Source organism: Seriola lalandi, unplaced genomic scaffold (assembly GCF_002814215.2).
Source record: "Seriola lalandi dorsalis isolate HSWRI2012SDOR001 ecotype SW California unplaced genomic scaffold, Sedor1 jcf7180002054577, whole genome shotgun sequence".
Taxonomy (NCBI): Eukaryota; Metazoa; Chordata; class Actinopteri; order Carangiformes; family Carangidae; genus Seriola; species Seriola lalandi.
In genome coordinates, this window is record NW_019525130.1 from 817,238 (window position 1) to 829,586 (window position 12,349).

The window sequence follows — 12,349 nt, forward strand, 5'->3', positions numbered from 1 at the left end:
TGCCCATGTCACACATCATCGATGGTTGTCCTGAGGATAAGAAATGCACACAAAAGGAAATACACACTCATCTGTGTGTGCATTGTTGGGTTCATCATGTACAGATATCTCGGGTAAGTTAAGTTCTCACTGTTGTTGCAGTTAGAGCTAGTTGAGGCAGTTTGAGCCTCATTGTACTTTAACTGTGATTTTATGATCCGTTAAGTTGTAATATTGTCTCTGTAGTGATATGACTGTAGGCTACTATTAAACTGAGGTCCTGTAATAGTAAATGTGATGGAACTACTTGAAGGTACTGCACACAGACACTGCAATAAATCTCTATAGGTTAGGAAGATGACACTATAGGATCTTAAAGAACAATTTTACTCTGAACCTAACTATTGCTCGTATTATTTTTGCCTTGGGAATATTTATAAAGATCGAGTTTAACTACAACATAATGGATATTACAAAAAAAAAGAATTTATCAAAAAGTTAATGTGAAGTGTTTGTCTTCCCTCTAAATTCTAATATGTTCCTTCTGTTTGCAAACACGAGACGTCTGCAAACTTCTATAAAGCATGTCATGTGGTCAATTCACACACAATAGGCGCTACATAATGTGAGCATGACACAAATAAACCACAACTCCTCTTCCAGCGTGCCAGCAGGGGGACGGAGGATGAGCAGGAAGGTGGGCCTGAGCGCCAACTCCTCTCAGTTCACCCTGGAGGGGGAGCCTTTCCACATCCTCGGGGGATCAATCCACTATTTCCGTGTGCCCAGGGCCTACTGGAGGGACCGCCTGATGAAAATGAAGGCCTGTGGCATCAACACCCTCACCACGTAGGAACACTGCTACAGATCTATGTTGTATCACCAGCCTGATCACCTTCTGAACATTAACAAAGTATATCCTTGCAGGTATGTGCCATGGAGTCTGCACCAACCAGAGAGAGGAGTTTTCAACTTCCGCACACAGCTGGATTTAGAGTAAGGAGCAGTTTGAATCTGACTTGAATGCAAAACACTCATGATTAATCACCACACCACGTGCTGTTCCTGTGAGTGCAGTCCGTGCTCTAATTAATGCACCTCAGTAATGACCATAATAAGAATTAAAACACGGTGCAACACCGCTCCAGCTGTACTAACAATATCACCTGCTCTAAGGCGCGTTGGGAATACTCTCCCTTCCCTCTCATCAACTGCCCCAGTGCTCAGGGGACAAGCTAGAGGCTGGAGTCCCGCCTGACAACAGCGGCATCTCCACAACAACAGCAACTTATCAAGCAATTAGCCACACAGTGATGATAAGTGAAGAGGGATATGACGCCTCAGCCTGCTGCTGCTGCTGTTGCCAGGCACATGTCACACTCCTCAAACAATGAGATACAAGGTCTAACTCACAGTCCGAACGTGTTTGTGCAGATAGAAACTGCTTATTACTTTTTTCTGTCTTGGTTTCAGAGCCTATATCAATCTTGCTGCTGAATTGGGATTGTGGGTGATTTTACGTCCAGGGCCCTACATTTCCTCTGAGCTGGACCTAGGAGGACTGCCGAGGTAGTGCCAGTGTATATTGAAATCCTGATTTTCAGTACCCCTGTAGTCTACAGTTCTCTCTCTCTCTTTGTCTCTCCCCCCCTGTTTCCTGTCTGTATCTCTACTTCTGCTGTAAATAAAAGCTCTGTTTATGTATGAACACAGGATATAGACTTAAACCCAACGTTTTCTTGGAAGAGCTCGGACCAGTTTATGTCCCCGGAAAAATAGAATTAAGTTTGTAAGTGAATTTAACCCGACAGCACAAAAGCCGCTTGATCTGAAGCACAGTGTTCCACTTTTTTGTCGAGTGCAACCGGGGTTAGAAAGTCACATCTTGCTGAAAGGGAGGACTCTACCAGTATGTGAAGCTTTGTCCAGTATGTTAGTCTTACTATGCCTCCATTGTTCTTGCAGCTCCGTGGCTTTAGTCATAACTAAGCATCTTGTTTTCTGTCTCTATGCAGCTGGCTCCTCCGTGATGGCAGCATGAGACTGAGGACCACTTACCCAGGCTTCACTCAGGCTGTCAACACTTTTTTTGACAAACTTATACCAAAAGTGGTTCCACTGCAGGTCAGAAACAACACACTGGAAACAGGTGTGTTGTAGCTCCAGGTCATTTAACTGGTCATCCTTACAATAATATGTTTGCTTGTGTGTTTTAGTTCAAGAAAGGAGGTCCCATCATTGCAGTGCAGGTTGAAAACAGTTATGGATCCTTTGCAAAGGATGAAAGTTACATGCTTTTTATTAAAGAGGTAATGTGACAGGTTTTCTTATTTAAAATGCCACTTTTGTACAAACTTGCATGTAAAATAGAAATTGACAGAACTGATCAGTCTGATGATGTTCATACCCTAAGACTTGACGTTGTGTTTTATTTTGAAAGGCTTTACAGACCAGAGGGATCTGTGAGCTCTTGTTCACATCAGACAACCACAACACATTGAAATCAGGGGGTGTAGAAGGAGGTATTAGTAACACACACGCACGCACACACGCACGCACGCACGCACACACACACACACACACACACACACACACACACACACACACTTACCTTGTGATCTTCTGTCTTGTAGCCATCAGATCAGTGAAGCTGCAGAAGCTAAATCAGAGAGACATCCAGGATCTGAGCTCTCTCCAGGTCTGTACCTGTGCACCGCTGCAGATCGTTTCACTGTCTGTCACGGTGAACGTCAAATAGACAGTTGATGCTGGAGTGAAAAACTAGCAGTGTAAGTTACTGTAATAGTTGGGGTGTTTTTTTGCGATCAAACTGTTATTTCCTGTTTGCCAGCCCAACAGCCCCGCCATGGTGATGGACTATTGGACCGGCTGGTATGATGTGTGGGGTGACCTCCACCATGTGCTTCCTCCAGAGGGTAGAAGAGTTTTAATTCTTTGTTATCTATGGATTTGTAGATTAAATTGACACCTCTCTTTTGGTATTTTCATGTTTTACTTCATTCAATTACAATTATATTCAATTAACCAGGATAATACACCCTGCTATGGAGTCTTGGCTCAAGGGACTTTATTTTTTTTTAATAAAATACAACCTTTAACCCAAGATAAATCAGAATCAGGTATTGGTTTGGATTTGACACATCCATGTTAGCCTTTTCATTAAATATCAGATCTTTGCTGGTCAGTGACCTAAAGTACAGATTTGAGGAGGGCTCACCTGATCCCAGCTAAGAACTTAAAGAATGTTAAATAGTTTGATATATGTAAGTGTTTCTATGGACAATATAAGTCCTTATTGGTTTAGATGCTGTTTCAGAGATTTGCTTGTAAATTTTGACACAAAATATCTGCAGATTCACCTTTGAAAACCTGCATTTCTGCACCTGAACAGAATTACTTAGCCATCAGTTTCTTACACCCATCCCAGTAGCAGTCACTTAAAACCCTTTGTTTATTTACCTGTGACATCTTTTCATTAAGTATTTCCTTTTACCCACTAGCAGTATTTGATCTCAAGTCACTCTCAGCTGCTGTAAACAAATGCTTTTTAACTCATTCGTTTGTATAATATATTTCCCTACCACTTTGCTTTTTGCATGAGGAAACACCAGCTACATCCCAACAATGTAAATGCAAATGCAAATATTAAAGTCAGAGCCAAAAAGGCTTTTGAATGAATCAGTGTATGTCCTGAGAAGGAGGTTAGCAGAGGATCAAAAAGGTTTCAGTAACATGGTGCAGAGCTGTTATTCTCATTTCCCTGTTGCAGGGACCTCTGTGTTTTTAAGGAGTCAGTTTGTTTACAGTGAACATGTTGACCTTCTTGTCAGATATGGTGTCCACCGTGAGGGAAATCCTAAGGCGAGGCATGTCTGTCAACCTCTACATGTTCCACGGAGGCTCCAGTTTTGGCTTCATGAGCGGAGCACTCGCTGATCCTTCCTACAAAGCACTGGTCCCCAGCTATGGTTGGTTCCTCTGTGTCATGTGCTCAGTCATAAACAAACCAGCTGTGTTTTTAATGCAAATTTTTAAAAGATTTTTATTACAACAATGAAGCACTGGCATGTCACAGCTAAGGTATACTGTGTGTCCCTTCATGTCTACAGAAGAGCGTTGCCCTTGACATCCAGCAGGTGGCAGTGCATGATAGTTAATTTGTGACACTATCATGTTTTGCAGATTATGATGCTCCCTTGTCTGAAGCTGGGGAGTACACTCCAAAGTACCATCTCCTTAGAGATCTACTTTCTCGCTACAACAGTAAGTTAAACACTTCATATAGATGAGACCAGGCTGATGCTGTGACTGACCTCTGACACCTCATGTGTGGTCTCTCTGTGCAGGAGGTGAGACTTTCCCTGACATGCCAGCGCTGCATTACAGGGAGGCTTATGAACCAGCCATCATGTACCAGCACCTGTCCTTATGGGATGCTTTGAGCTTCACTGAGGGAGTATGTTTTATGTAAGATTATATGTAACCTATATGTGTAATGGAAAGAATAGTGCTTTTCAGTCAAGTAGTCTAATTTGAATATTTAAATTTTCTCTGCAGCCGTTGAGGTCAGCCAAACCAGTGAACATGGAGAATCTACCTGTGAACAATGGGAACGGCCAGTCCTACGGATACACGTTGTATGAGACTACTATCACCAGTGGGGGATTACTGAGGTCTGGAGACAATGTCCGAGACCGAGCCCTAGTGAGTCCTCACTGTACATGCAGGCATGACTTCCTTGATCTATGTGTAGGTGATGAAAACAAATTTAAAGGAAAGGTTTCATGTTTTGGGAAATATGCTTTCTTTCAAAGAGTTACAGTAGATGTGAAACAGTTTGATGAAGTCTGCGGCGATAGTTGGCAAACCTAAAGCCACCTTTGAGATACTTCACTCAAGGGAAGCAGAGTTTATGTGTTCTTTACAATTTATTTTATAGCAATATCTTTCTTCTTAGGTGTTTGTAGACAGAAGCTACATTGGCCTTTTCAAGCGCCGGAGCGTGGAGCTGGCAGTTCCTGATGGTAAGGTATGACATCCAGCTGGACAACGAAGGCAAATGTCCAATAAACATCGTTCACAGTGCTTTATCGGATGTGATGGATGCTGAGGTGTTGGCTGTTAAAACTTGCAAAAGACATAAAGGCAATTAATCCCTACAGGGACGGCGTACCTTGAGTTTACTGGTGGAAAATTGTGGACGAGTTCACCAGGGAAGGAACCTTGACAAACAACATAAAGGTGATTGACAGACAATATGCAGTTCGTTGCGATTGCATGCTATTAAATCACTCAAGCACTCAGTGGGTAGTGTACAAGACAATTTTGATTTGTGTACTTACAGGCCTTGTGGGAGACATTTTATTAAACAACATCCCCCTGCGGGATTTTAAAATATACAGCCTGGATATGAAGCCCAGCTTTATTGATAGGTTTGTAAGCTTTATTGGATTTAACACACTGCATATCACTTTCATTTTGCTGTAATAGTGTGTTTAAAGTGGATACCTCTTTTCAGTCTTTATCAGGCACCATGGAAAACTCTTTCTGAAACTCCCAGCTTCCCTGGATTTTTCATGGGGAGGTTGTTTGCATATGGGTATCCGAGTGACACATTTGTGAAGCTGCCAGTAAGTGAAACAAAACATATCGCTCTCTTACATTATGAATGTTTTTGAACGTGGTTTTATGAGAAATACTTCAGCATGTAAGTTATCTTTGGGTCCACAGGGCTGGGAGAAAGGTGCCGTGTTTATCAATGGGCTGAATCTGGGCCGCTACTGGTCCATTGGCCCCCAGCAGACTCTCTACCTCCCCAGTCCCTTTCTCAACAGTGGAATCAACCAGGTACAGCTGTGCACAAACCAGCATTTGTAAGAGGAATAGTTTGACATTTTAGGAAATTACATTTGCTTGCTGATGTATGCACGCTAAGCTAGCAAACATCAGCTTAGCCTTGCATAAAGACTTAAAACATGGGTAGCAGCTAGCCTGGCTCTGTCTCGTAGCAAAACCAGCTCCTCTAAAGTTTACTAATTAACGCCAATAGTTTGGCACATAATGCACGGTAAAACTGCTGCTGTTACCTTTAAATATAACCAGGATAGCTGTTTCCCTGGACCTTTATGCTAAGCTAAACTAGCCGGCTGCTGGCTCTTGCTCAATTTTTAGCTCACAGACATGAGAGTGATGTTGAGTTTGCATTACCTCAATGTTGAACTATTCCTTTAAGTGTTTTTTGTCTTGCATCATATTGGACTTATTGGATTAATTTGACATTTACAGAGTTCGAACACAGCAAGTCTCTATAGACTCACTGTCTCTCACTTTTTCCTGTTTAAATAAATAAGGTCATTGTGTTTGAGGAGCAAGAGGGAGACTACAAGGTCCACTTTGAGGACACCCCTGATCTTGGCATGGCAGCAGACATCCAGTGACTGTCATCACCTCCTGTATGAACTCCTTGTTTTTGTGTAAAAATGTGTATTCTTCTACAAAGTGTTTCTGACATCATATCAAACCTTCAAATTCAGAGCTATCAATGTTGTTAAAAATCATCTCTTTCTAATGCAATACCTAAAAATCTACACCCATTATTTAGCCACTTCACCCCTCAATCAAAGACCGAGTGAGACATGTTTGTATGGGAGCAGTTTATAGCTATGTACATACAGTACCTTTAGTTCCAGTGACTCTTAACATTTACATTATAGAGCAGAATCTCCAAGTACATCCTCTTGCCTGTGGATTCCCATTTAAAGAGTAACAATTTCTGTTTGGGGATGACAGATATGTGTCTTGTGTTAGATTTGTATTGCCTGTGTGAACTCTACAGATGTGTTGGGTAGCAGGAAAAATCTTAGCCTGTAAAACAAAACAAAAACAAAAAAAGAATTGATGTGAGCAGCTTTCAAATGAAACACAAGCAGCTATGTAGCAACATCAGACCTTAAAGTGAAAGTTCGAGGTTTTAGATGCTCGTCACATCGATGACTGACCAAACTCTGAACAGTCACAGAGTCTGAGAGAACAATTAGTAGTTGTAAGCTGTGCCACTGCAAGTCAGTGGGGTATGAAATCGTCCCTTCCAAGCCAGCCATCCATGGTGGGAATAATTAGACTTTGTAATACAGCTACATTCAGTTTTTACAGTAATGGCTTCATATCCCATTGACTCTCACAAGCATAGCTCACAACTAACAAGAGAATGGTACCAGTTACACTGAAATAATAAATAATTCTGCAGAGAAACCTTCAGTTCACTGAGTGTTTTTTTTGATTAGCTAATGAGAAACCTGTGATGTAAACAGGCCCCTAGGAATACTGAGTCTTCTCGTACATGCGAGTAGACCTCAGTAGTGTTACAGCATATCAGAAATAAATAAAAGCTTGAAGTAGATGACTGTAGGGGATGACATTGTTAAACTCTTAATAAATCAGTGCTCTGTGTTTTTGAGTGTATGTGTGTGTGTGTGTGTGTGTGTGCTCATAATGTGCAGTGTGCCAGCTGAGCGTGTGTGAATGTGTGTTGTGGAGCAACAGGAGTCCTAATTAGTGCTAGGTTCAGGGTGCTATCTAAATAGCTCAGTGTTGTACAGTACAAGTGGGGAGGGCTCAGATCCCCCCTTTGCAGTCCGTCAGTCAGTGCTGACTCACTTATGACAAGGAGCCCTTTTATTCCTCTGTGCAGCCCTGTGCCCGACAGTCAGCTTGCCTCAGAACAAAAGGGCCCTATTTAATGCTGATTGGATGGTTGGCTGGTGTTGTCTGCAATGAGAGGGCTCTTTATTGCTTGCTGTGCCATCTCTTCCTGTAGTTTCAATCGTGTAACATCCTTTATCTAAGTTGAAGAGACCTCAGTGGGCTCCTTTTTGGCAACTCCTACCAGTTTCTCACGGTGTCCAGTGCTCCGGACAGAACAGGCAGGCTTGTTTTTGTGCAGTTGTGCTTTGATATTCTTCTCGGTACATGCACATTGTTTTGTGCTGCCTCCTCGGGTGGACGGGTGTTCCTCCATGTCTAAGCTGTGCTGAAGTACAGCTACTGTGCTGTGATAATATTTTTGGCTCTGGCCATTGCTCTGAGGAGCTCCAGGTTGGAATGAGTCCAGGTAGAATCCCATGGAGAAATGCTTCCCCTGAAACAACAGTTTTACACTTAATAAGGACGAACAAAGAACAAGACTAAGGCTGTATTAATGATGAATTCATATCATATTTGAGTTCTGATAATTGCAAGTGTAACTCTTCAGCTACAGGATTTTATCTGGAAGCCTCAATATATCCAACTTGGCACTGACTAACAGTCAAAACAAAACAAATAGGAAGACTTAGCATCCTCCAAAGACCAGTTCAATGTGTAATTCAACCCAAATTACATGGATATGGTTTGATATTGTCAGAGTGCAGTATTTTAATCCTCACATGACCAACTCTGTAATCATACAACTGTCTTGATCGCGTGAACACTCACAAGTGATTAATATGGGAATCCATCCATCTCGACCATCTATATAACATGAATGCAGCAATAAGCACAGTGGTGCTTTGAGCTAAATGCTAACACCAGCATGCTAAGACGCTCACAATGAAAATGTCAGCTTGGTATAATATTCACCATGTTAACCATCTTAGTTTAACATGTTAGCATGCTAACATTTACTATTTAGTACAGAACACACACTGAGGCTGAGGCTGATGGGAAAGTCATTAGTTTTGGAATTTGGTCATAAACAAATGAAAATTAGACCTGATGGGTCAGAGGATCACCACAGTGATTACATTTCATCCTGAAGGGGACATGGACGTCTTTACCAAATCTCATGGCAATCCATCCACAGTTGTTGAAGCATGTCACTAAAAACATAAAACGTCAACTGTGTATTGATGGTATAGGAAAAGTCAGGTGACCGCTATAATCAGTAAGATATATCCCCTGGACACCATGAATGTTTGTACAAAATCCATCCAGTGGATATTTAGATATTTAACTGTTATAAGTGAAAGCTCTGACTTGATGGTGCACAAGGAGAAAACATCATCCTCATGGGACCATGAATGTCTGTACATAATTTCATGGTAATCCATCCACTAATAGTTGAAACGTTTCAGTCTGGACCAAAGTGACGGTCTGACAGATGGACCAACATGTCCGTCCATAGGGACACGCTGTTACCATGGCAAAAAATATTTGTGATAACCAAACAAAAAGGTTATATAAAAGTCACATCTATTTCAAGTAAGGTCCATATCTCATGGTGCACATATGTGCTACACTTCTCCCCTTTGATCCATCCCCCAAAAATAATCACTGTGTGGAAAGGCTGCAATTTGCATTTCTAAATCTGTGCTATTACCTGTGTCAGATGAAGTATGTCATATCTCCACGTTAGAGTCTGTAAATCCTTTCTTGCCCTCATTTACCAGCACAGGCTTCTCTGTCCGTGTGTGCCATACTAATACCTGTGTGTAAGAAGAAAGGGATGGAAACGAACAGATGAGATACTAATACAGAAATTTTGGCTTAAAATGCTGTGCAGTAGTTCTGTACTACACAATGTCTAGAGGCAGAATGTAGCATATATTCAATGAGCTGCGAGTGTAAAGGGTTGGCTGTAAGCTGACATTTAACTGATTTTAAGAACAAATTGTTATGACAGCCGAGTAACTCAAGACACCAGCGTTTACAGATGCAGCTTGTTTTCATGCCAAATCACAGGGGTTACATGCAGTCAGACTCCTTCTCTTACCTTAGTGCAGTTAGCAGCTTTAGGCTCCAAGTCGCTGAGAGTCACCAGCTCCTTTAATAAACTGCTCTCCTGATATCCTCCCTTCACCCCACGCAACTTGAAATAAGCCTGAGGTTTGGACAGAATGAGGCGCAGGTTCACTGCAAACCCAGCCATGTCGATGGCAAAGGGCCGGTGTGGGTCGAACACAGTCTTCCAGCCGTAAACCTTGCCCACGGTGTTTACTTTAGGGGACTCGTACCGAAGGCCACCCACAAAAGCCACGGGCCACACTGACACCTTCCGAGTGGAACGCATCTGGTAGAAACACAGACAGAGAGTGAGTCATTTTAAATTCTGTAGATTTAGCTAAAGGCACACAACACAAGAAGAGTCTTTGAAATGATTTGAGATGTATCTCCTCACCTCCTCAAACAGCTCCAGACTGTACGTGTTGTCATCATCTGCAAAGTAGACAATCCCAGACTGGCTGTTATTCACACTGAAGGTCTCCCGGAGCCACCTCAGGGCCAGGTTCCTCTGTATGGTACCACGTGGTATTCTTGGGTCTCTAGTGTCCCCACGTACCTTGTAGTTCCTAGGCGTCTCCACGTTGAGGTGGGTGTAGTTGAGTCCTGTCTCCAGGAGGAGACGGCTGACCAGAGTGGTTCTCCTCTGAGAGTCCTCCACCAGGATCCAGTGCAGGTTCGGCACATGGAGCAAGGTGTTGGCCAGACGTGTCAGCTCTGCCTTCTGCACTGGCCGGCTGTAGGTGGGAGTGATGACGTGGATAGTGGACAGGAAGTCTGACCAGGGGGGAGGCCGACTGTAGACGTACTCAGTGCGCACCACCTCCACGATGTCCCGGTTGTGCAGTGAGCAGGACTCCTTGAAAGCAAAGGTATTCCTGGAGTTGGAGCGACCATCACGTCTGTCATCTAACAGGAGGGTTAAAGATGATAATGAGTCTGAGTGCTGTCAGGCATGAACGGGACCGACCAGCTGCCTTCAGCTTCTGAATTCAAATCAAATCTTCTCAACAGTTTGTTGTCCTACATGAGACCTAACCTTCTGTGAATTACACCGTGGCCTCATGGCATTTCACACATCAGCTACATACAGCAACTCAAGCACCTTTTGTTGCACTGTGCTGTGATAAATATTAATGAAAAAATGTTGACACTTGATCAATTGTACCCTTACCCTTTCGAGTAGCGAGCAGAGGAGTGATGGTGCTCTGGTGCCAAACTGTGATGAGCAGTGTCCAAGGCAACACGATCAACACAATAGCGACAATGTCTCGTCTCTTCGGCATCTCCAGGGTCAGACCTGAGTCATGTCACTACCTGTGAGGCACATAGCACATGATATGATGCACAATCATAAGAACCAGAGAGCTGTGAAATGAGGTGTCCCAGCTTTTCCAATAACAACCTTTACATCTCACAGAAGAGAACAAGCTCGTCTTTGGAAATCTTGTTTTAAATGCTGTTGGACTTATATCTCTGTAAACCTGTATATCTGCAATGTGTATATATTACTGTTGTAGTTTTTGACTTTATTTCTTCACATTTTGTATTATTGTCAGATTTCTTAAATGAATTAAATTTTCAGCCATTTTATTTATAACTTATATATTAAGGGAACTGATTTTAAATGTGTAATAGAGTCCTGTATAATTATGTTTAACATTATTTTTGTTGTTTTTGACTAATACAGGATGAATACATTTAAAATGTCTTTCTCCAGATCATTTTTAAAGGAAGCATTGGTTGCATTTAGTGTTATATTTAGCATCCTCTCTTGAGCCCGTGAATGGATGAGCTGGTTTATTGAATTTTAAAATCATGTGAATTGCATTTTGAGGTCCATACATGGTGGCTCTCTATTAAACACCATAGTGTAGCTGCAAGGCACACACTACGGGGAAGAAGGCATTTTGTTCGGAAGCAGTATCAGCCTGCTGGAACTGCTGCAAAACAGAAAATAGGTCAGAATACTGCTCCGAGCTTTCTTTTTGTCTCGTTTGAAAGCATCCTGGTGTACTACAGAGAACATTTGAGCTAATGGTTTAAGGACAGCTTCACTGTGGCTGAAAGGGTCAGGCCTTTCTCTGCCTGTAAACAGTTGACACACACACACACACACACTTTGTGGACTCAGTGTTTTGTAGGTTCAGTTGAACCTTATGTAGCCTGATACAAGGAAGACGGTCCATATGTTCACATTTACCCCAAATTTTCAAATAGTGGGCTTTATTTACCTCAGTGGCAGAGATAGCCAGGCCTTTATTTTTAATCCTTCCTGTTCCTCAGTTCATGCAAACTCCATGTTCACTTGTGTTTTGGTAAATTCAGTGTAAAGTCCACTTCCACCACATTAACTCCATCAGTTGAGGACATTTTCCTGAATTACCTTCAGTTACCATAAATTAAACTTGAAACTTCTTCCAGAATTTTCACATTTAAAGTCTTGCAATCTTGCCTTTATAGGTATGCCTTTATTGTGAAAAAAAAAAATCAGGAAAATGTTCTGACAGCAGCTTAGTGTCAAGAAAGTAAAGAAGCAAAGAAAAAATGACTAGGATTAATGACAGTATGGTTAAAAAAGAGTTAAACACAG

At 42.1% G+C, this 12,349-nt stretch overlaps 2 protein-coding genes across 2 annotated transcripts in view; one reads left to right on the plus strand and one right to left on the minus strand.

The window, feature by feature from the left end:
- Positions 1-6,651, plus strand: LOC111663548 (beta-galactosidase-1-like protein 2). The gene is made up of 19 exons (XM_023417777.2): positions 1-113; positions 643-828; positions 907-975; positions 1,453-1,548; positions 1,995-2,103; positions 2,196-2,288; positions 2,420-2,501; positions 2,613-2,677; positions 2,831-2,915; positions 3,831-3,968; positions 4,183-4,263; positions 4,347-4,456; positions 4,558-4,704; positions 4,958-5,029; positions 5,163-5,241; positions 5,345-5,432; positions 5,519-5,630; positions 5,731-5,847; positions 6,351-6,651. The coding sequence occupies exons 1-19, from the start codon at positions 22-24 to the stop codon at positions 6,435-6,437; spliced, it is 1,908 nt and encodes a 635-aa protein (XP_023273545.1). The 5' UTR covers positions 1-21; the 3' UTR covers positions 6,438-6,651.
- LOC111663549 (galactosylgalactosylxylosylprotein 3-beta-glucuronosyltransferase 1-like) overlaps positions 6,639-12,349 on the minus strand; it is a 26,276-nt gene continuing 20,565 nt past the window's right edge. Inside the window, exons 4-8 of the mRNA XM_023417778.2 lie at positions 10,931-11,073; positions 10,154-10,665; positions 9,749-10,045; positions 9,356-9,461; positions 6,639-8,137 (exon numbers count right to left, since the gene is read on the minus strand). Of these exons, the coding sequence (XP_023273546.1) occupies positions 9,375-9,461; positions 9,749-10,045; positions 10,154-10,665; positions 10,931-11,042 (1,008 nt within the window). The 5' untranslated portion in view covers positions 11,043-11,073 and the 3' untranslated portion in view covers positions 6,639-8,137; positions 9,356-9,374. The remainder of the gene's footprint in view (positions 8,138-9,355; positions 9,462-9,748; positions 10,046-10,153; positions 10,666-10,930; positions 11,074-12,349) is intronic.